Source organism: Anomaloglossus baeobatrachus, chromosome 1 (genome assembly GCF_048569485.1).
Source record: "Anomaloglossus baeobatrachus isolate aAnoBae1 chromosome 1, aAnoBae1.hap1, whole genome shotgun sequence".
NCBI classification, from domain to species: Eukaryota; Metazoa; Chordata; class Amphibia; order Anura; family Aromobatidae; genus Anomaloglossus; species Anomaloglossus baeobatrachus.
In genome coordinates, this window is record NC_134353.1 from 919050089 (window position 1) to 919072312 (window position 22224).

The 22224-nt window shown below is 45.0% G+C and overlaps 1 protein-coding gene across 1 annotated transcript in view; it reads right to left on the reverse strand.

Moving 5' to 3' along the window:
* Positions 1-1047: 1047 nt before the first annotated feature.
* Positions 1048-22224, reverse strand: part of LOC142256216 (acyl-coenzyme A amino acid N-acyltransferase 1-like) — a 38175-nt gene continuing 16998 nt past the window's right edge. The window contains exon 3 of the mRNA XM_075327787.1: positions 1048-2974. Within this exon, the coding sequence (XP_075183902.1) occupies positions 2378-2974 (597 nt within the window). The 3' untranslated portion in view covers positions 1048-2377. The remainder of the gene's footprint in view (positions 2975-22224) is intronic.

Here is a 22224-nt window from a genome sequence, read left to right on the forward strand (position 1 = left end):
GCAGTGTAAACGCATGCATCCTGCGTGCCCAGCACAATCTATAATGATTGTGCATAATCCATCCGCACGTTGTGTTTGAGAGCGCAGCGATTTGCATGCTGAAATTTTGACAAAATCGCTGCGCTCAAAAAAGCAACATGTCACTTATTTCGTGCGCTTTGGATGCTGCTCCCACTCTGTCTATGGGAGAGGCAGCATCCCGAGGGCATGAAATCGGCATCTATTCTGCAGACACACTGCATCCATGACGCAGTGTTTCTGCAGCGATTTGAAGCGCACATGTGCTGCGAAATCGCTGCAGAATTTTCAGCATGGACACTATGCCATGTGCGCACATATGCGGGCGTCACACGGGACGATAAATCGTGCAATCGCATAAGCGATCGCACCTGCCCCCGTCGTTTGTGTGTCACGGGCAATTAGTTACCTGTGGCGCACAAAGTCATTAAACCCCTGTCACACGCACTTACTCCCGGGCGATGTCGCTGTGGGCGGCGAACATCCTCTTCCTGAAGGGGGAGGGACGTTCGGCGTCACAGCGACGTCACACGGCAGCCGGCCAATAGGAGCGGAGATGAGCGGGACGTAAACATCCCGCCCACCTCCTTCCTTCCGCATTGGTGGCGGGACGCAGGTAAGCTGTGTTAGTCGCTCCCGGGGTGCCACACGGAGCGATGTGTGCTGCCACGGGAGCGACGAACAACTGGAGCACAGAAGGAGGGACGATATTATGAAAATGAACGACGTGTCAACGATGAACGAGAAGGTGAGTATTTCTGCTCGTTCATAGGTGTCACACGGTACGATATCTCTGACGATGCCGGATGTGCGTCACTAACGACGTGACCCCGACGACATATCGCCAGATATATCGTACCGTGTGACGCCCGCATTAGGCTATGTTCACACGTTGTATTTTTGCACTCTTTTTTTTTTTGCCTGTGTTTTTTCCATTGTTTTTATGCAAATACAAGTGCATCTCAAAAAATTAGAATATCATCAAAAAGTTAATTTATTTCAGTAATTCAATACAAAAAGGAAACGCATGTATTGTATAGTTATTACACACAGAGTGACCTATTTCATGTCTATTTCTGTTAATGTTGATGATTATGGCTTATAGCCAATGAAAACCCAAAAGTCATTATCTCAGAAAATTAGAATAAGTACCACAAAACACCTGCAAAGGCTTCCTAAGCGTTTAAAATGGTCCCTTAGTCTGGTGCAGTAGGCTACACAGTCATGGGGAAGTATGCTGACTTGACAGATGTCCAGAAGGCAGTAATTAACATAATCCACAAGGAGGGTAAGCCACAAAAGGTCATTGGTAAAGAAGCTGGCTGTTCACAAAGTGCTGTATCCAAGTATATTAATGGAAAGTTGAGTGGAAGGAAAAAATGAGGTAGAAAAAGGTGCATAAGCAACAGGGATAACTGCAGTCTTTAAAGGGAACCTGTCAGGTGTAATATGCAGTTAGAATCCCGAGTAGTTCTGGGTGCATATTGGTAATCCCTGCCTAACCGTCCCTGTATACACTAGCATAGAAAAAGGGATCTTTAGAAAAAGTATTTCTAAAGATCTTTTATCTTATGAGTGCGGGGACTAGTCCCAAGGAAATTATATCCCCCAACTAGCCGCCCTCTTAGCATGTTAGCACGCCCACAGGGGCGACCTAACATGCTATTCAATGCAGCATCACCAGCAGTGCCTCGCGTACCTGTGTTTGCTGTGACCGCGCTTCTGAATGCCAGGCACGTCTGATAGTTTTACATGTGTGATTTATCTGAGGAAGGAGATGTGATATCTGAAACGCGTAATAAAATCAACGTGACCATCTTCTTACGACAGCGGGGAAGTCCATTTCTATTTGATCTTTTGACGCTAACTCCTCGTGGTGCCTGCTGCAGCCGTAACCTACACACTTTCAATAGCAGTTGTGACTAATTCACAACTGTATCAGGTCAGCACATCTGATATTTATTCCATAAACGTTTGTAACGTTAGTAGCCTATTAGCGCCTTTTGTCTTTTCAGTCTCTTTCGCATTACGCACAGAGAAGGAAGAGACCTGTCAATAACCTGGAGCAGAACAGGAAGAAGACAGCCGGGGGCAGGGCTGGACTAGTCACATCGCTCCCTAAGATCCTGGAGGGAAATTTAACAATGGAGCATTTCAGAGAAAAACAAATCTGGCGGCATTTGGGCTCTGATTCATTCAGCCTTTGGTTTGGTCAGCATGAATCAACTGACTAATACCCTTAACATATAGACATGTACATTCGTTAACCAGTCTAGACAATGGAACTACAATAATCTTCATTTTCAGCTTTGTGCATAAGATGCAAGAGGGACCTAGATTCCACAATTAATAGAAATGATCACAATTTATTCCGTCGAGAGCACCTAATATTGCTACGGAAAAATTCTTGAAGCGCTTTCCAACAAGCTTCTTGCGCTCTACAATGAGGAAGAAGTTCTCCACCCCAAGTCACAGGAAACGGAAAGAGCGAACCTTGTGATACTGGACAGAAAGGGAAACCAGGAGGCTCTATAAGATGCCCCGCTCCTGGATAACATTGCACATATACATCCTTCTTGCCATGCTTTTCTGCCCGGGATTTTGCTTCTCTCGCAAACAACAAACTATTGAAATGCTGGTCTTTCTCTCCCGCCATAAAGAGGATGGGGCCTCTGGCTTTCTCCAGGGGAAGTATAGAGTCTTGGTATTCTGGTTTTCTTGGATCGTTGATGGCGTTGGTAAAGCTGATGGACCAAAAGTCTATGCATAAAATTCTTTCCAATTTGTAGGGTATGGCTTTAATAAAGAGATCACCATAAAATAGGTTGCTGCCATTCACGGCATTGAATCCATTGATGCATACTGTAGCAGCGACCTGAGGCAGGTAGGACGCCATAGCCAAAGCCACCTCAGCTCCTTTACATATAGCGACCACTCCAACTCCATCACCTGATACCTAAAGAGTAGAATACATTATGACATTGGTTTCTATATCTATAAGTATATAAATTGGTGCACACAGTTAATGGAGCACATTCAACCTATGGCAATTACATGGTGTTTAGCCGACCATTCAAACTAATGGCTATCCAGGTAATACGGGTGTCGACATGGTCTATGACAGTGAACGCTAGACAAAGGTCCCCATATATCATGTCCATGTGTCCTAGCAATCAAACATGCATATAATGGGCCCCACGGGGTATCAGGAATACTCGTCACCGGGCTGGTGAGGGTCAGGGGATGTCACAGGTGGCCCTGCCCAGATTCATGACCCTGTCTGTGTCAATAAAAGGGATGGACAAGGGAATGATGGTGAGGATGTCGGGAGTAGTTGTTTTGTAACGCCACCTGTGGTATGCGGCCAGTGATTAGCCGCCGCTGTGGATGCTGGCCTTTGGGGCGGATTGTGTCGCAGCTCAGATGGTTCGGCTCCCCACAGGTAGAGCCAGGCCCCAGGGGAGGATGATGGTGGTGGTGGCCGTTGGCGCCGAAGCGAGGGACGCCGGCAAGGATGGGTTGACACAGTCGTTGCGGTTCAAGGTCTTTACTCACTGTATCATAGCTGCCCACAGAGTGTCGATTTCTGCTGTGATTTGCCCCAGACTATCCCGGATAAGTTAGAGGTCACCACCTGTGTCAGAGTGTGTCCTCTCACAAGAGTTACCCCTTGATGAAGTAAAGAACCTGGGCTGAGCTTCCTGCTCCAAGCCTCAGGCTCTGAGAAGAAAGAAGTTGATGAGAATGGTGTTGTGTCGCCAGAACTGTAGTCCCGACTTGACTGATAATTGTAAATAAGAAAGCCGCGGAGACACCATCACGTGTTTCTCAACGCTGCCAGGAAACTAGCCAGGTCTTTCACCGGGAAGGAACAACCACGGGAAGGGCAGTCTCCAGTCAAGGAGACCACCTATACCAAACATGGTATCCATCCACAGACAGCCGTTTCGGGGTATTTGCCCCTCATCAGTGTGGAGTAGGAATCTGGCTAGTGGGGGCAATGCCTAGTAAAAGACTACTTAAGCAAGCATTGTTGACCTTAGGGAGATCAACATATCCACTGCGGAGACACCATCACGTGTTGATCTCCCTAAGGTCAACAATGCTTGCTTAAGTTGACTGATAATTGTGTGAAGGTTGCTCCTACTTCTACCCCAAGTTGTACCCACCCCCCAGGTGGTTGTCCTAGTGACTGGGAAAGTCCCATGCCATGATGGCCACCCTCCGCCTACCCTAGTGAGAAGGCACCTAAGCTGTATGTAAAGTGAAATGTGGAAACACCAGTGATTAACTTCCTTCTTACCCGAGATGAATACTGCACCTTAAATGAGATGCAGTACTCTGTGGCGACTGAAGCCTAAGGGGTGCCACACATAGTTTTTGTTTTATTTAAGTAATGAAAAAAATTCACTTGTGTCGCCATTTTTCAAGAGCCATAATGTTTTCAATTTTCGGGATATGGAGCTGTTTAAGGACTTGCTTTTTGCTCACTAAGTCGATGTTTCTATTGATACCATTTTGGGGACAATACAATGTTTTGATCACCTCTTATTATATTTTTTACCGCTGTTACAGTGGGTGAAAAACCGCAATTCTGATGTTTTGATTTTTTTCTCATTACGCCATTTACCGATTGGATTAACTTGTTTTATATTTTAATAACACAAACATTTACGCATGCAGCGATAAAAAGTATGTGTAGTTTTTTAATACTAATTTTAAATGGGGGGAAAGGGGAGTGGCTCGAGCTTTTATTTATTTATTTATTTGTTTATTTATTTTCATATTTAAATCATTTATTTTCACTTTTTACTGTATTTGTTAGTCCCCTTAGGGGCGTTAACCTGCAATCATCTGATGGCTTGTACTATACAAACAATACCACAGTATTGCTATGTACAGTATATATATATATATATATATATATATATATATATATATATATATATATATATAAATATATAAAAAGTGAGTACACCCCCTTACATTTTTGTAAATTTTTTATTATATTTTTTCATGGGACAACGATGAAGATCTGTCACTTTAAAACAATATAAAGTGGTCAGTGTGCAGCTTGTATAACAGTGTAAATTTGTTGTTCCCTCTACAACCCCTGGCAAAAATTATGGAATCACCTGGCTCTGAGGATGTTCATTCAGTTGTTTACTTTTGTTTAAAAAAAAAAAAGCAGATCACAGACATGGCACAAAACTAAAGTCATTTCAAATGGCAATTTTCTGGCTTTAAGAAACACTAAAAAAAATCATGTCAGTGACTTTGCACTGTGCCTCAAGAGTAATTTTTGACCACATATGAGGTAGTGGCGAACTCAGAAGAAATCGCACAACAAATTGTATGGTCCACTATCTCCAGTTACCTTTGTGACAAAGAAAAATTTGAGGTTAAAGCAGCATTTTTGTAATTAAAAATATATTTTTTCATTTTCACGGCAGAACACGGGGTTCAAGGTGCTCAAGAACTGTCTAGATATATTCCCTGAGGGGTCTAGTTTCCAAAATGGGGTCACTTGTGGGGGAGTTCCACTGTTTAGGTACATCAGGAGCATTCTAAATGCGACATAACGTCCACTAGTGATTCCAGCTAATTTTGCATTCAAGAATTCAAATGGCACTCTTTCCCTTCCGAGCCCTGCCGTGTGCCATATGTGAGGTATCAGCATACTCAGGTGAAATGGCACAATAAATTGTATGGTGCATTTTCTCATGTTACCCTTTTTCAAAAATGCTAAATTTGGGTCTAAAGTAACATTTTTGTGGGATAAAGTAAAATTTAATTTATATTTCCACATTGCTTTAGTTCCTGTGAAACATCTAATGGGTCAATAGACTTCTTGAATGTGGTTTTCAGCAGTTTGAAGGGTGCAGTTTTCAGAATGGGGTCACTTATGGGTATGATGGGGTCCATAAAAAAATATTTTGTAAATTTTGTTGAAAAAATTTGAAATTGCTGATAAACTTTGAACCTTTCTAACTTATTATTATTAACAAAAAACAATTATGTTTCAAAAATTGCACTGATGTAAAGTAGACATGGGGGTAATGTTATTTATTAACTATTTTATGTGACAGAACTCTCGGATTTATGCACATAAAAAGTTTGGAATTTGTGAAATTTTCTAATTTTTCGCTAAAGTTTTGGTATTTTTACAAATAAGCGCAAAAGATGTCGTCTTAAATTTACCACTTTCGTGAAATACAATATGTCATGAAAACATAGTCTTAGAATCACTGGCATCCGTTGAAGCGTTCCAGAGTTATAACCTGTCAACGGCTTCTTGGACCATCCACCTGGCACTCACATTGAACCTGAGAGGGCCCGCTGAGCTCTACGCACTCTGGACCCAGATAATCCTCACCCAAGAATTATAATCTGTCATGTCCAGAACCCAAGTTCTACCCCTAACGAAGCTGCCCTATGGGACAGCGATACGCGTTGGGAATTTGCTATCCCACCCTTGCCATTTCTTGTTATGGATCTCCTTATCTGGTAAATCCAGCACTGGATGGTATTATTTGGGTACTGGTTCTCAGGGATCTCTCTCTATCATATAGGTTTACATTCATTGCTGCCAATTTATGTATGTTGCTCATATGATTGATGGGTATGTGAACTTTTTCCTTCTATCTATTTTGGTGCAAGGTTTATGCTTATACCTACTATTCTGTTATTCTAGTGATCTCTGATATGTATCCATATTAACCTAGACCTGTATATAATTTGCCTGTATACTGTGGATATCATTTAATGCAGGGGTCTCAAATAAGCGGGCCGCGGGCCGCATGCGGCCCCTCAGGGTAGTTGGTGCGGCCCCCAGGCCCTTGCCCCTGTTCACTATCGCGGCAGCTGCAGTGTCACTGTCTGCACTGTATGTCAGATGAATGTGTTGCAGGCGCTGCGCTCTCGCACCGGAATACAATCATCTCACATAAATCACTGACAGTGACACTGCACCTGCCGCGATAGTGACCGGGGGCACGGGCCTGGGGGCCGCACGAAGCAGAGATGAGGCAGCGGAGGGAGCGCGGCACAGGTGAGAGGAATGGTGTATGTGTGTGTGTTTGTGTGTGTGTGTGTTGGACGTTAACCCCTTAGCGACCTATGACGTACTGGGTACGTTATGGCTCCCTGGTACTTAAGGACCCATGACATACCCAGTACATCATGGTGAAATCGCGGCCCCGGTGGCTGCGATCGCTGCAAATACCTTAGATTCGGGGAGGAGGGGACCTCAGGAGGGGTGGTGTCTCCTCCCCGGACCTACGGAGGCTGTGATTGGCTGAGCGGCGTTCGTCAGCCAATCACAGCCACTAATGTTTCAGCCATTGAAAATCATTGAAACATTGAAATCCAGCCAAGATCAGGGCAGCTGTAGCTGGCTGATCATTGGCTGGAGCTCAGTGACCTGTGTTTCACCCGCCCCCAGCTCTGATTGGAGAGACCGCGCTTGTGACCGATCTCTCCAAACACTGTGGATCTGGGGCCGGAGACCACTCCCCTCAGCTTCACTCCGGCGTCTGTGGAAGGTGAGGAGAGCTGCTGACCCATTAATACAGGATGGGGACAAAGTGCGCACATTACTATGGGATGGGGATAAGGCTGGGGACATTACTATAGGATGGAGACATTACAAGGATGGGCACAATACTATTGGATGGGGACAAGGTGGGCACAGTACTATAGGATGGGGACATTACTACAGGATGGGGACAAGGTAGGCACATTACTGTAGGATAGGGACATTACTACAAGGGGACAAGGATGGGAAACATTTCTATAGAATAGGGATAATGCTGGGGACATGACTATAGTGTGGGGACAAGGTTGGCACATTACTGAAGGATGGGCACATTACTATAGAATGGGGACAGTACTATAGGATGGGGACATTGCTACAAGGGGACAAGGATGGGGAACATTACTATAACATGGGGACAAGGATGGACACATTACTATAGATTGGGGACATTACTATAGGATGGGGACAATGATGAACACATTACTATAACATGGGGACAAGGATGAGCACATTACTACAAAATGGGGACAAGGATGGGGAACATTACTTTAGGATGGGGACAAGGATGAACACATTACTGTGGGATGGGGACTAGGATGGGGTACAATACTACAAGGGGACAAGGATGGGCACATTACTGTGGGATGGGGCACAATACTACAAGGGGACAAGGATGGGCACGTTACAACAATATGGGGAACATTACTAAAAGATGTTGGTCAAAATTTCTATATAGTGCTAATTGTAAGAGTTACAAGAAAGGAATAAAATATATAAAAAAAAATGTTTATATTTAAACAAAGAATGTGCACGTTTGCTATAATGAACAAGGGAAAATGTTCAAAATCAGTGATCCCAAGGTGTGTAAAAATATATATATATATATATATATATATATATATATATATATATATATATATATATATATATATATATATATATATATATATATATATATATATATATATATATATATATATATTAGTACCAATAAAAATGTCACTTTGTCCTGCAAAGAATGCGGCCCCCCCAAATTATTTTTTTTCCTCTGTGCGGCCCATACACCCAGCCGAGTTTGAGACCCCTGATTTAATGCAAGGCGGGGGCTGTTTTTTCTCCCTATAGGGATCAATTAAGGTAAGGGAGGCTTTCTATTTGTCTTTTTAAATGGGTTTAACAGTGTTTGTGTCCATCTATATGTCAATAAAAGACCTATTATGTATTTTCTCTAAAGGTGTATCCCTCATTTTCCACACCACCTTTTCTTCTTTCTCTATATTAACATTTGGTGTGTTGGGGTGATCCCTTAATTCATGTTGGATTATTAGATCCTATGGGTGGTGCCCTCTAAATAGTATTAACAGTTATATGGACGGAGCCGCCGCTGCACAGTCTCTCACTGCTGGGGCTGATGTTAATGGCAACCTGGATGTTGCTGCCCTCCGCAAGTAGGGCTAAGCCTCAGGGGACAAATTATGGTACTTGATGTTTAAGTCCATTATCAGTACCATAAAGACGGTAGACCACACAAGGGATTGCAGTGTAATTGGTTCTTTACTCATGATGGTGATGCTTGCAACCTGATGGAGGCTGTTCCTCACCAGTGATCCCCTTAGTCCCAGTGCCGGTGTGGTAACCTGGTGGCTTCTTTCCCCTGCACCTGTCTCTGGTTGGTTGGTCCCCATGGCTTGGAGCGTCTGGGGGTCCCCTCCTGGTAGTCTTTCTGTCTTAGTCCGTACGGCGGGCAGTTTAAACCCTGTAGGGTCGGTGCTCTGTTCCAGTCCCTGGTTCTCCCGTCACTTCTAGTGCCCCGGACTTTAAGGTAAGTGAGGTCCTAGATGGTCCCCTTGTGCCGCCCCCGAGCCAGCAGCCGGTCGCTGCTCAGGCCCGGACCTTCAGGGGTGGTGGCTTGAGGGTCTCCGGACCCAGGGGTCTCGCGGACACGCCGAATAAATAGGGGACGTAGATGTACGGGCTAGGCCGAAATAAGTTCGTGACGCAACCCACGGTGTGTGGTGAGGTGGGACACCACCGCTGCTGTTACGGGGCACCCGGGGGAGATGTTGTGCAGCAAGCTGTTAACCCCTCCATGGGCAGGGATGGTGACCCCGGGACCCGGTGGCTCTGGTGCAGGAGAGATGGTGACCGCAGGGGTGCTGGTGTACTCATTGTTAGTAAACACACACGAGTCTCTGGTAAACCAAGGTGATGGTGGCCGGTGCCGCGGCCGGTTGCGTTCTGGTCCCCCACTCGGCTGGTGGTCTCTATCCTTTTCCTGCACTGCTTTGTGTAAGGTGGAATTTCCTAGTGTGAAACTCAGGAGTCCGCTCCCGGCTGGATGTGGCCTAAGGAGCCGTGCCCGCAGACGCTGGCCCGTGGGATCTATGAGCCTTGGCGGTGACCTCTTATCCCTAATCGGTGGGCTGTTGTCTTCTATGAGGGACTTTGGGTGGGACAGGATCTCTAGTCCTGGCCTCAATTGGTTAATTAACCAGTTCCAGTAGGTTCTGATTCCTGGCTTCAGGGTCCGAGTACCGCCCTTTGTGCTACGGTTTCCTGCTCGGTTTCCCGTGTCGGTATCGGCAGGCTCCTACCCTGTCCTGGTCCACCTCGGTTCCACCGAGCCGTCTTCCCGTCTCCTGTTGATGGAGACCACCGTCTGCCTCCTAGCCAAGGCACCAGGGCTCCTACCCTGGTACCGCTCAACTTGGACTTCACTGCTGGAGCTACCCCTAGGTCCAGCCCACACTCCTCTCCAAACTGAACTCTAAGACAGACTTGACTTGACTGACTGCTTTTCCGGCCCCCGGGCCCCCTGGGTGGGCGTGTTCCAACCGCCTGGTCATGCCCACTGGTGTGTCTATCTGTCCCTAAGGAGAGTGACTAGGGTTTACTGGTTGGCTGTGTGTTTCCTAGTGAGGGAAGGTGTTATGCAGGGGCCTATTTGTGACTACCTGGTTTTGCCAGGGCGTCACACCCTCACCGTGCAGAGTTTATCAGGTCTGCCTGGAGCGTTTTCCTGACCTAGGGCTCTGCACCCCGTCGGAGCTATGCTTCCAAGAGTACTCCACCGTACTCCTTCGGCAAGCACACGCCTGAGCCTGACAGGTCACTGTTACACTCTCCCGTCAGTACTGTTACGTCTGTCTCCTTTCACTTCCACTTATTGACTGTCTGACCCCTCCTCCCTGGTTGTCATTTAGTGGACTGGATTGGTTCCACCCCTAGGTGGTCATCCATTGGGTCCAACCCTAGCCTGTCACCAGTCCTTGGGGAAGGGAAAAACAGGGATTATATGTGTGTTTTGTTGTTACCGGCACTGGCCTTCTGGGTCTCTGGGGGTAGGACCTGCATCTTTGACAAGATGCAGTTCCTTGTAGCTCCTGATGGCTTCAGGGACGGACGCTACATATTCTTATGTAGGAGGTGTAAAATTATAATCAATATTGACAGAAATATTCAAACTTTTGATTAGAAAAACCATCTGTGCTCCTGCTCTTGCTCTGCTTTGTTTCTCACATAGCCAGGGCGCAGCTGTAGAGGAGGATCGCTGCTACTCTTTAGACAGCAACAGGTCAACTCTCTGTAGAGATGACAGTGCAATTGTGGCGCCCCTGTGGCTTCAGGAGCCACAGGGTACTGCACCTCATCCGGGGTGCAGTATTTACCTTGGATAAAGAGGAGGTCATCACTGGTAAAACCACCACAATCCACCAAAACACAGTTTAGTTGCCCTCTCACTGGGATTGGGCTAAGGTAGAGACTTGGGGGGGGGTGGCCATCACTAATGTAGTGGACCTTCTGCTCACTAGTTCAGGAACCAAGGGGGATGAGCCTGACACGGGGAGTAAGGTGATACACACACACACACACAGCCATTCAGTCAGTCATCGGACAGTGACGGACAGGGAACAAGTGAGACGTGGAAGACACGGTCGCTGAGGGCTACGATATAGCTCCCACAGGAATGGGCGCACAGAGAACAGGGTGCAGAGCCCTAGGCTGGTGTGCACTGCACGTCCCACCAGCAGAATCTGCTGGGCAGAGGATTTCAAGTCTTCTGGCGCACACCAAGTGCCCGGGGCACAGCAGCATATAGAGCCAGGAGTCATGACACAATAGCGGCACCCGTAACAGACTCGCGCTGCCTGCCATACGGGACAGGAATGGAGTCAAATCCAAAGACTCTGGTCCCAGTGTAGCTTCAAGCCGCCGGGACTCATACAAAACATCCCAGAGAGGAAGGACTCACAGAGAAACCCACCGAATCTGATCTCCGAACTATCCAGGATCGTCTGGAGCCCAGGCTAGCTGGGACCGGCAATCCAAAGGCAGTGACATATCAGTGAATAAAGAACTTTGATTACAACCACTGTGTTGCCCCTTTCTTGACCTCCTTGAACCCTGCAACTTTAATATAGTGGACTACTACTCCTCCCTGGGGCCTGAGCTCTGCCTGTGGAGAGCTTTTCCATCCGAGCTGCGTTATCATCCGCCCTAGAGAAGACCTCCTGCAGCTGCGGCTAAGACTTGGCCACACACTACAGGTGGCGTCACAAATAACTATGTCGCGCCCCAGGGCAGCTGAGCTGCCCAGATCCGGGCAGTCCATGGCTCGAGGGGTCACCGTCGACCAGTTTTAAATGAAAAGTAAAGAAAAATAAAATAATAAAAAGTCCGACTACGCCACTCGCGGTTTGCGGCCAGGGATGGTAGGGCCGCCGCTGCAGGTTCCCGCTGGGGATGATGGATGGGGGCAGCGTTGATGGTGGAGCCCTCCACGAGCAGGGCTTCTCCCCAGGGGTAGGTGAAGGGTTAACGTGGAGGCGCACAGCAATAAGTCAGTCCAGACTGGGAGTGCAGTTTGCTTGTTTTTACTTACTGGATTCGCGTCCTGGGGAGGTGCTGGATCCCAGGTGCGCCCGTGTCCTTACAGCTGTGCCAGCCAACCTGGTGCCACTCTACCAAAGATGCATTCTTGTGTATTTGTCAGTCCTCTCTGGCGTTGAGCACTTGGAGGTCTTTCTGGTGTCTGGGTCCTGCCGCAGGCAGTTTGAACTATTGAAAGGAATTTCTCCCAGTCCCCTCTTTGCTGCTGATGCCTTGGACGTTGGTGGTGGCAGATGAGTCCGGGAAACCCACCTGCCTGGAAGAGTTAACAGATGGCTTGAAGTCCTAGTCTGTTCTGGGATCTGCACCCCGTGTGTGCAAAGTACTGTGAGCCCTGGATGTCCACCCCATAGAATCCCTCTGTCCTTGGAGCTTGCTCTCTCGCTCTCCAGCTACTTTTCTCCTCTGAGTGGCTGATCTTTCTACTCAGGTCTTTGCGGGTTCTTTGTTACTTTCAATGTCTCTCAAGAGTCTGTTGTCTGTCTTGACACCTTTCCTTTTACTCCTTCCTCTCTCACTCCTTCCTACTAACTCACTAACTCCTTCCTCTTTCTGTTCCTTTCTACGACGGACTAGCCACACTTCCCAGGTCACTCTCTCCTCCTCCAGGTCTGGTCCCTCCCTTCCCAGTTGGCTGCCTGTTGGCTCACAGTGCCCAGCCCTGTCACCTGGCTCTAAAGGGGGTCTCCCACCCTGGTTGTGAGTGTAAATATCCTGGTGTGCTAGTGTGTGTGTACTGACTGGCATAGTCATGTAGGATCCGAGCTGTTACCTTGTTTTTGTGACACCTGGTTACCGCAGGGGCATCACAACTACAATCCCCATCCTCATCATTCCCCCATTTATTGACACTGTCGGGTTCACGAAACCGGGCCTGGCCGCTGTGGCAACCCGAATCAACACCGGCCCGGTTACAAGTAACCCTTGGGACCCTGTGGGCGCATCACAATCACATATGCGCCATGTCACTGCAAACTAAGAAAAGGATGCTCACTATAGAAAAATAGCAGGTATCTACTGAGCATGTGCAACCTGTCATTGCAGAACATATCTCTGGGCAACAAAGTGGGCAAAAGCCTATGACATGCAGGTTATATCGTGAGCAGTTTTAGCAATTGATTGTGTTTGACAACTTTACTTATTTTGGGATTGTAATCCACTGATCTGTGATTCATGTTCTGGAAATAACTAGAGATGGGTGAGCAGTAAAATGCTCGGGTGCTCTATACTCGAGTCGAGCATGTCAGACGCTCTGTAAGTGCTCAATCCAAGTAATGAGTAGAATGGAATTAATTGACTGGGCAGTTCAGTTCTCTGCTCACATTAAGCCATCCATAAAAAAACAGTATTTTCGGGGGAGAGAGGACAGGTTTTTTTTTTCTTTTCACACACTATATCCAAAAATGTTACTTTAACCCCAGTGAAAGCCATTCAGAGAATTGAAAATGGCTCTCCTTGGTGTGCCTGCACCCAGGACCGGCCTTAGCCTGAATGGTGCCCTGTGCAAAACTGCCCTTTGGTGCCCTCCCTACTGATTTTTTACCAAGTTTCCCAGGAAACAAACGAGGACAGGAGGCCATTTTTTTTTTTATATCCTAAGAAAATTAATCTCTTCAAATGTACAATAAATTACAAATTTGTGCTGGAGAATCTGCACCTCCAAATCCATCACGTCTGATCTCGTTTTTTAGAGGTCTTCCGATTTCAACCATTTATGCTGCATCCATGGATATTACACCCCACCCCAGCTCAGACTCCACCCCTCAAGCCCTCCACACTCACCACCATTCTTGGAAAAACGTGTGTGTGTGTACTTGTTTTGCTATACTTGTGGGGACATGGACCTGAATACACACCAACAGTGTGGGGACCTCTGTCTTCGTGGGGACCAAAAATCAGGTCCCCACAAAGCTGCCAATGCTAATCAATGGAGAAGACCTTGTTTATATACCTAGCATCAAAATCTCAAGTGTCCTCTTTATACACATATATAAGAGAAAGTGTGTATGAGTGTGTATGACTGCGTGTGCTCAATGTGTGTACACTCCCTCTCTGGTGCCTTTGTGGTACTGCAAGCTGATACACACTTCAGAAAAGCCTCAAGATTCCACCTCTGGCAAACCGAGGTACTGCAGGCTCTCACACAAATTTGTTTAAAGTGTGTTGTGGGGACACAGATACAGTCTTGGTCATATGACTTAGTGGGAGTGGTGTACAGGGTCTTAGCAGTAAAGAGTATTCCATATTTCTGCCAGATACCCACAGAGATATTGAAATCTGAAAAAAGAGACTTCTGCTCATTGAAGGTAAGAACTGCTCACATAGGGTTCAACTCCACAGCAAACAACTCTCTATTTTATGCTGTATGTTGCTCTTTATATGTTTGGGGTGACTGCACATAGGGTTGCATAATGTGGATTATGAATATAAGTGTACACAAGGCTCGTAATGTGGATGATGAGGGATAGATATCACACATACCCAGCTTTCCAGTAACTGTACTGAGCAAGAGACATGGGGAATGAACATGATATATGTACAGTATACAGTGTAATGGATATACAGTATCCCACATACCCAGCTTTCCAGTAACTGTACTGAGCAAGAGACATGGGGAATGGACATAATATATGTACAGTATACAGTGTAATGGATATATCCCACATACCCAGCTTTCCAGTAACTGTACTGAGCAAGAGACATGGGGAATGAACATGATATATGTACAGTATACAGTGTAATGGATATACAGTATCCCACATACCCAGCTTTCCAGTAACTGTACTGAGCAAGAGACATGGGGAATGGACATAATATATGTACAGTATACAGTGTAATGGATATATCCCACATACCCAGCTTTCCAGTAACTTTCCTGAGCAAGAGACATGGGGAATGAACATAATATATGTACAGTATACAGTGTAATGGATATATCCCACATACCCAGCATTCCAGTAACTTTCCTGAGCAAGAGACATGGGGAATGAGCATAATATATGTACAGTATACAGTGTAATGGATATACAGTATCCCACATACCCAGCTTTCCAGTAACTGTACTGAGCAAGAGACATGGGGAATGAACATAATATATGTACAGTATACAGTGTAATGGATATACAGTATCCCACATACCCAGCTTTCCAGTGACTGTACTGAGCAAGAGACATGGGGAATGAACATGATATATGTACAGTATACAGTGTAATGGATATATCCCACATACCCAGCTTTCCAGGAACTGTACTGAGCAAGGGACATGGGGAATGAACATGATATATGTACAGTATACAGTGTAATGGATATACAGTATCCCACATACCCAGCTTTCCAGTAACTGTACTGAGCAAGAGACATGGGGAATGAACATGATATATGTACAGTATACAGTGTAATAGATATATCCTAAATACCCAGCTTTCCAGTAACTTTCCTGAGCAAGAGACATGGGGAATGAGCATAATATATGTACAGTATACAGTGTAATGGATATACAGTATCCCACAAACCCAGCTTTCCAGGAACTGTACTCTGCAAGAAATATGGGGAATGAACATGATATATGTACAGTATACAGTGTAATGGATATATCCCACATACCCAGCTTTCCAGTAACTGTACTGAGCAAGAGACATGGGGAATGAACATGATATATGTACAGTATACAGTGTAATGGATATATCCCACATACCCAGCTTTCCAGGAACTGTACTGAGCAAGAGACATGGGGAATGAACATGATATATGTACAGTATACAGTGTAATGGATATATCTCACATACCCAGCTTTCCAGTAACTGTACTGAGCAAGAGACATGGGGAATGAACATAATATATGTACAGTATACAGTGTAATGGATATATCCCACATACCCAGCTTTCCAGTAACTGTACTGAGCAAGAGACATGGGGAATGGACATAATATATGTACAGTATACAGTGTAATGGATATATCCCACATACCCAGCTTTCCAGTAACTGTACTGAGCAAGAGACATGGGGAATGAACATGATATATGTACAGTATACAGTGTAATAGATATATCCTAAATACCCAGCTTTCCAGTAACTGTACTGAGGAAGAGACATGGGGAATGAACATAATATATGTACAGTATACAGTGTAATGGATATACAGTATCCCACATACCCAGCTTTCCAGTGACTGTACTGAGCAAGAGACATGGGGAATGAACATGATATATATACAGTGTAATGGATATATCCCACATACCCAGCTTTCCAGTAACTGTACTGAGCAAGAGACATGGGGAATGAACATAATATATGTACAGTACAGTGTAATGGATATATCCCACATACCCAGCTTTCCAGTAACTGTACTGAGCAAGAGACATGGGGAATGAACATGATATATGTATAGTATACAGTGTAATGGATATACAGTATCCCACATACCCAGCTTTCCAGTAACTGTACTGAGCAAGAGACATGGGGAATGAATTTAATATATGTACAGTACAGTGTAATGGATATATCCCACATACCCAGCTTTCCAGTAACTGTACTGAGCAAGAGAGATGGGGAATGAACATGATATATGTACAGTATACAGTGTAATAGATATATCCCACATACCCAGCTTTCCAGTAACTGTACTGAGCAAGAGACATGGGGAATGAACATGATATATGTACAGTATACAGTGTAATGGATATATCCCACATACCCAGCTTTCCAGTAACTGTACTGAGCAAGAGACATGGGGAATGAACATAATATATGTACAGTATACAGTGTAATGGATATATCCCACATACCCAGCTTTCCAGTAACTGTACTGAGCAAGAGACATGGGGAATGAACATAATATATGTACAGTATACAGTGTAATGGATATACAGTATCCCACATACCCAGCTTTCCAGTAACTGTACTGAGCAAGAGACACGGGGAATGAACATGATATATGTACAGTATACAGTGTAATGGATATATCCCACATACCCAGCTTTCCAGTAACTGTACTGAGCAAGAGACATGGGGAATGAACATAATATATGTACAGTATACAGTGTAATGGATATACAGTATCCCACATACCCAGCTTTCCAGTAACTGTACTGAGCAAGAGACATGGGGAATGAACATGATATATGTACAGTATACAGTGTAATGGATATATCCCACATACCCAGCTTTCCAGTAACTTTCCTGAGCAAGAGACATGGGGAATGAACATAATATATGTACAGTATACAGTGTAATGGATATATCCCACATACCCAGCTTTCCAGTAACTGTACTGAGCAAGAGACATGGGGAATGAACATGATATATGTATAGTATACAGTGTAATAGATATATCCTAAATACCCAGCTTTCCAGTAACTGTACTGAGCAAGAGACATGGGGAATGAACATAATATATGTACAGTATACAGTGTAATGGATATACAGTATCCCACATACCCAGCTTTCCAGTAACTGTACTGAGCAAGAGACATGGGGAATGAACATAATATATGTACAGTACAGTGTAATAGATATATCCCACATACCCAGCTTTCCAGTAACTGTACTGAGTAAGAGACATGGGGAATGAGCATAATATATGTACAGTATACAGTGTAATAGATATATCCTAAATACCCAGCTTTCCAGTAACTGTACTGAGCAAGAGACATGGGGAATGAACATAATATATGTACAGTATACAGTGTAATGGATATACAGTATCCCACATACCCAGCTTTCCAGTAACTGTACTGAGCAAGAGACATGGGGAATGAACATAATATATGTACAGTACAGTGTAATAGATATATCCCACATACCCAGCTTTCCAGTAACTGTACTGAGTAAGAGACATGGGGAATGAACATGATATATGTACAGTATACAGTGTAATAGATATATCCTAAATACCCAGCTTTCCAGTAACTTTCCTGAGCAAGAGACATGGGGAATGAGCATAATATATGTACAGTATACAGTGTAATGGATATACAGTATCCCATATACCCAGCTTTCCAGTAACTGTACTGAGCAAGAGACATGGGGAATGAACATGATATATGTACAGTATACAGTGTAATAGATATATCCCACATACCCAGCTTTCCAGTAACTTTCCTAAGCGATTAAATAGTTGGTGAATAAACATGATATATGTGTAATATATAAAGGATAAGGGGACCTCTTAGCGGACCTTAAATCTGAGTTAAGTCTAAGGGTACGTCCACACGCTGCGGGTGTATGGCGTCTGGAATCCGTATGGACTTTGGCCGCTAAATGCGGCGGTATTCCAGAGTATATATACCAATTGGTCGGCGTATATATGGCAGTAATAGGGTGGAATAGCGGCGGTAGTTCCTTACCACCGCTAATTCCCGCAAGAAGCCGTGGCTGATATTTAGCCACGGTTTCTGCCATTCTAGCATGTCAAATTATCGGACGGATCCTGTCCGTCAAATTGACATGATGCGGTTGAGAATAACGGCAGTCCAGATCAATTTCCGGATGAAAATAATCCGACCAATGACATCAGTACTGGTTTTGATGGCGGCTACGGATCAGCCGCCACAAATCCGGCATGTGTGGACGAGCCATAATTCTCATCTGTTAGGTAATTCTGTCACAGACTTCATGCTTGTTATTGCAATTGGCAAAATTAATTCCACCTTTTCTGCAGGTTTTGAGGTGCTTTTTTGGCGCTCTTATGTGCGGCAAAAGCGCCAAAAAATACACTGCTAAGATGTTGCAAGAGCGCTCTGACTGCGGTTCAATTCTAACCTATAAGCAATTTCCGTTTGTATTCCGCAAGAAATCCGAGCGGCAAATTGACAAGATGTGGTTGAAAATTGCGGCCTGCTTTCCAAAGTGGCAATTTTCCGCCCTGTGTGAACTGCTTTTTGCAGTTCACACAGGGTATAATGGAGGGCGTGGACGCAGTGGCATTTCCGTGCAAAACCTTGTGAAAAATCCACCACGTCTGAACGTACCCTTAAATGACTTGTCAAATTTACTATTTGCACTTCATTCACACTGCTGCTGTTTTTGTGGCCGCATTTGCGGTCCGTTCTTGCAAAAGTGGGACGCAATTGCGGCCGCTTGAAAGCGGAGTATGTGGAATATATATCCCTTACACTATATAGATATCATGTTCATTCCCCATCTAGCTTGCTCAGGAGAGCATCTCCCTCCCCCGGCACCAAGAGCAGCTCATACTGAATTGTTACATTGACTAGCAACACAGCACACAGAAATGCAGCTTAATATTCCACTGTTAACCCTTTCCTCCCAGCAGTAACACACAACTCCTCACCTTGATATCATGGTGATTTATGGTCAGAATGACTTCAATGCGATCAGTGATTTCTATTCTAGCTCTGCTCACATAGATTTTATATCCACACTCAACTATAGGCCGTTCTTCATATTTTGGGGGCTTTTAGTCAGATATACTAGCTTGTGCCTGTATAGTATTGGTGTAGATGGGAGTGCAGGGCATGGGTTACATGGCACTGTGGTGGGATACTGATGGGAGGTATTGGTGCTGTGTTTGAGGCTTCTACTGGGTATTTTCCTACTAATACTGGAACAGCTCACTGCTTAGAACGATCCTTCCCAGCTCTATAATATATTGTATATACCCCACAATGTAGGCTCACACACACATTTGTCGTGTTGTAGGGACACAGATACAGTCTTGGTCATGTCACTTAGCAGTAGTGGTGTACAGGGTCTTTAAGAGTATTCCATATTTCTGCCAGATACCCACAGATATTGAAATCTGAAAAAAGAGACTTCTGCTCATTGAAGGTAAGAACTGCTCACATAGGGTTCAACTCCACAGCAAACGCGTGCTCTAGCCCTGGCATCTCAGCAGGGATATCCCCTACTCCACAGCAAACGCGTGCTCTAGCCCTGGCATCTCAGCAGGCATATCCCCTACTCCACAGCAAACGCGTGCTCTAGCCCTGGCATCTCAGCAGGGATATCCCCTACTCCACAGCAAACGCGTGCTCTAGCCCTGGCATCTCAGCAGGGATATCCCCTACTCCACAGCAAACGCGTGCTCTAGCCCTGGCATATCCCCTACTCCACAGCAAACGCGTGCTCTAGCCCTGGCATATCCCCTACTCCACAGCAAACGCGTGCTCTAGCCCTGGCATATCCCCTACTCCACAGCAAACGCGTGCTCTAGCCCTGGCATATCCCCTACTCCACAGCAAACGCGTGCTCTAGCACTGGCATCTCAGCAGGCATATCCCCTACTCCACAGCAAACGCGTGCTCTAGCCCTGGCATATCCCCTACTCCACAGCAAACGCGTGCTCTAGCCCTGGCATATCCCCTACTCCACAGCAAACGCGTGCTCTAGCCCTGGCATATCCCCTACTCCACAGCAAACGCGTGCTCTAGCCCTGGCATATCCCCTACTCCACAGCAAACGCGTGCTCTAGCACTGGCATCTCAGCAGGGATATTCCCTACTGCACATGTGTGTCTGGGACATAACTCAGGGCACCCAGACAGAAGGCAGAGGGGAGCCTGAGCAGCTGAGCCTATATCTTGGCTTGTGAGCATTAGAACAGGCCGGCGATTACAGGGTAACATGACAAATGTCCGGCTTGCATTATGACTAGAACATGACAATATCCTTTTAAGTACTAACCTATGATGCGTTCCTAAGCAGTTCATGTTATATGCTCTACATTTTATTTTCTGCATACTTTACAAGTAGTAGAATTTGCTTTGATATAGGCAACTGGATTTTCACAATGAAAAGGCGAAGGATAACGCCCGAAAAAGACGCCATACCTTATGTCAGTGCCATCACTGACAAACCTGGACTGACCATGAAATACATCAATCCCCTTAAAGGTGAGTTAAAACAAGTTTTAACTAAATTGCCTTAATATTGTCATGCCTTAGAATGACTGTCTTAGGTAATGATAAATATTTTCTACAGGAAGAGGAGTGTTTGCGGAAACTGAAATCAAAAAAGGGAGTTTTGTTGCAGAATATCGAGGCGAGCTCATCAATTTCGATGAGAGCCAGAAAATTTTAAGAACTTCGTGTACGAATTTTAGTGGAATGAAAAAATATGGTGGTAAGTAATCAGTTTTTTTAATGCATTTTAGAGGGTATCCATCTTTCCCTAGTTGATAGCCAGTCCTGATTATGTCCTGTCTCTGCTGATCATGTGAATCCACTGCAGTCAGTTACTGAGGCAGCACCATTTTTGAAACATCAGGTAACATAAAGAAGCACCCTTAGGGCTAAGACACACATCGAAAAAAATTTCGGATCCGAATTTCGGGTCTGAATTTGCGCAATTTCGGATCCGAAATTTTTTTTGGACATCCAAAATTCGGATGTAAATTAAATGGGAAAATGAAAAAAAATAAATAAAAATTTCGGCCTGAAATTTGGTTCCGTTTACAAATACAACCGAATTTCGGACAGAATTTTTTTTTCACATTTATTATAATGGGGCTGAAATTCAGTCTGAAAATGAAAATTCGGACATGCATCCGAATTTTTTTTTTGGATCGGCCAAAAAAAATTCGGACGTGTGTTTTACCCCATTGAAATCAATGCATTTCAATGGGGTCCGAATTTCGGATCCGAAATCTGAAATATTTTCAGATGTATTTGAGCCCTTAAGAGGGCAATATGAATAGGGGTTAGTTTGCTATTTAATAGCTATAGTAGGTAGATTAAGGCTGTGTGCACACGTTGCGTTTTTTACCGCGGAAACGCTGCGTTTAGAACCGCAGCGTTTCAGTGGCAAATTGCATGCGTTCA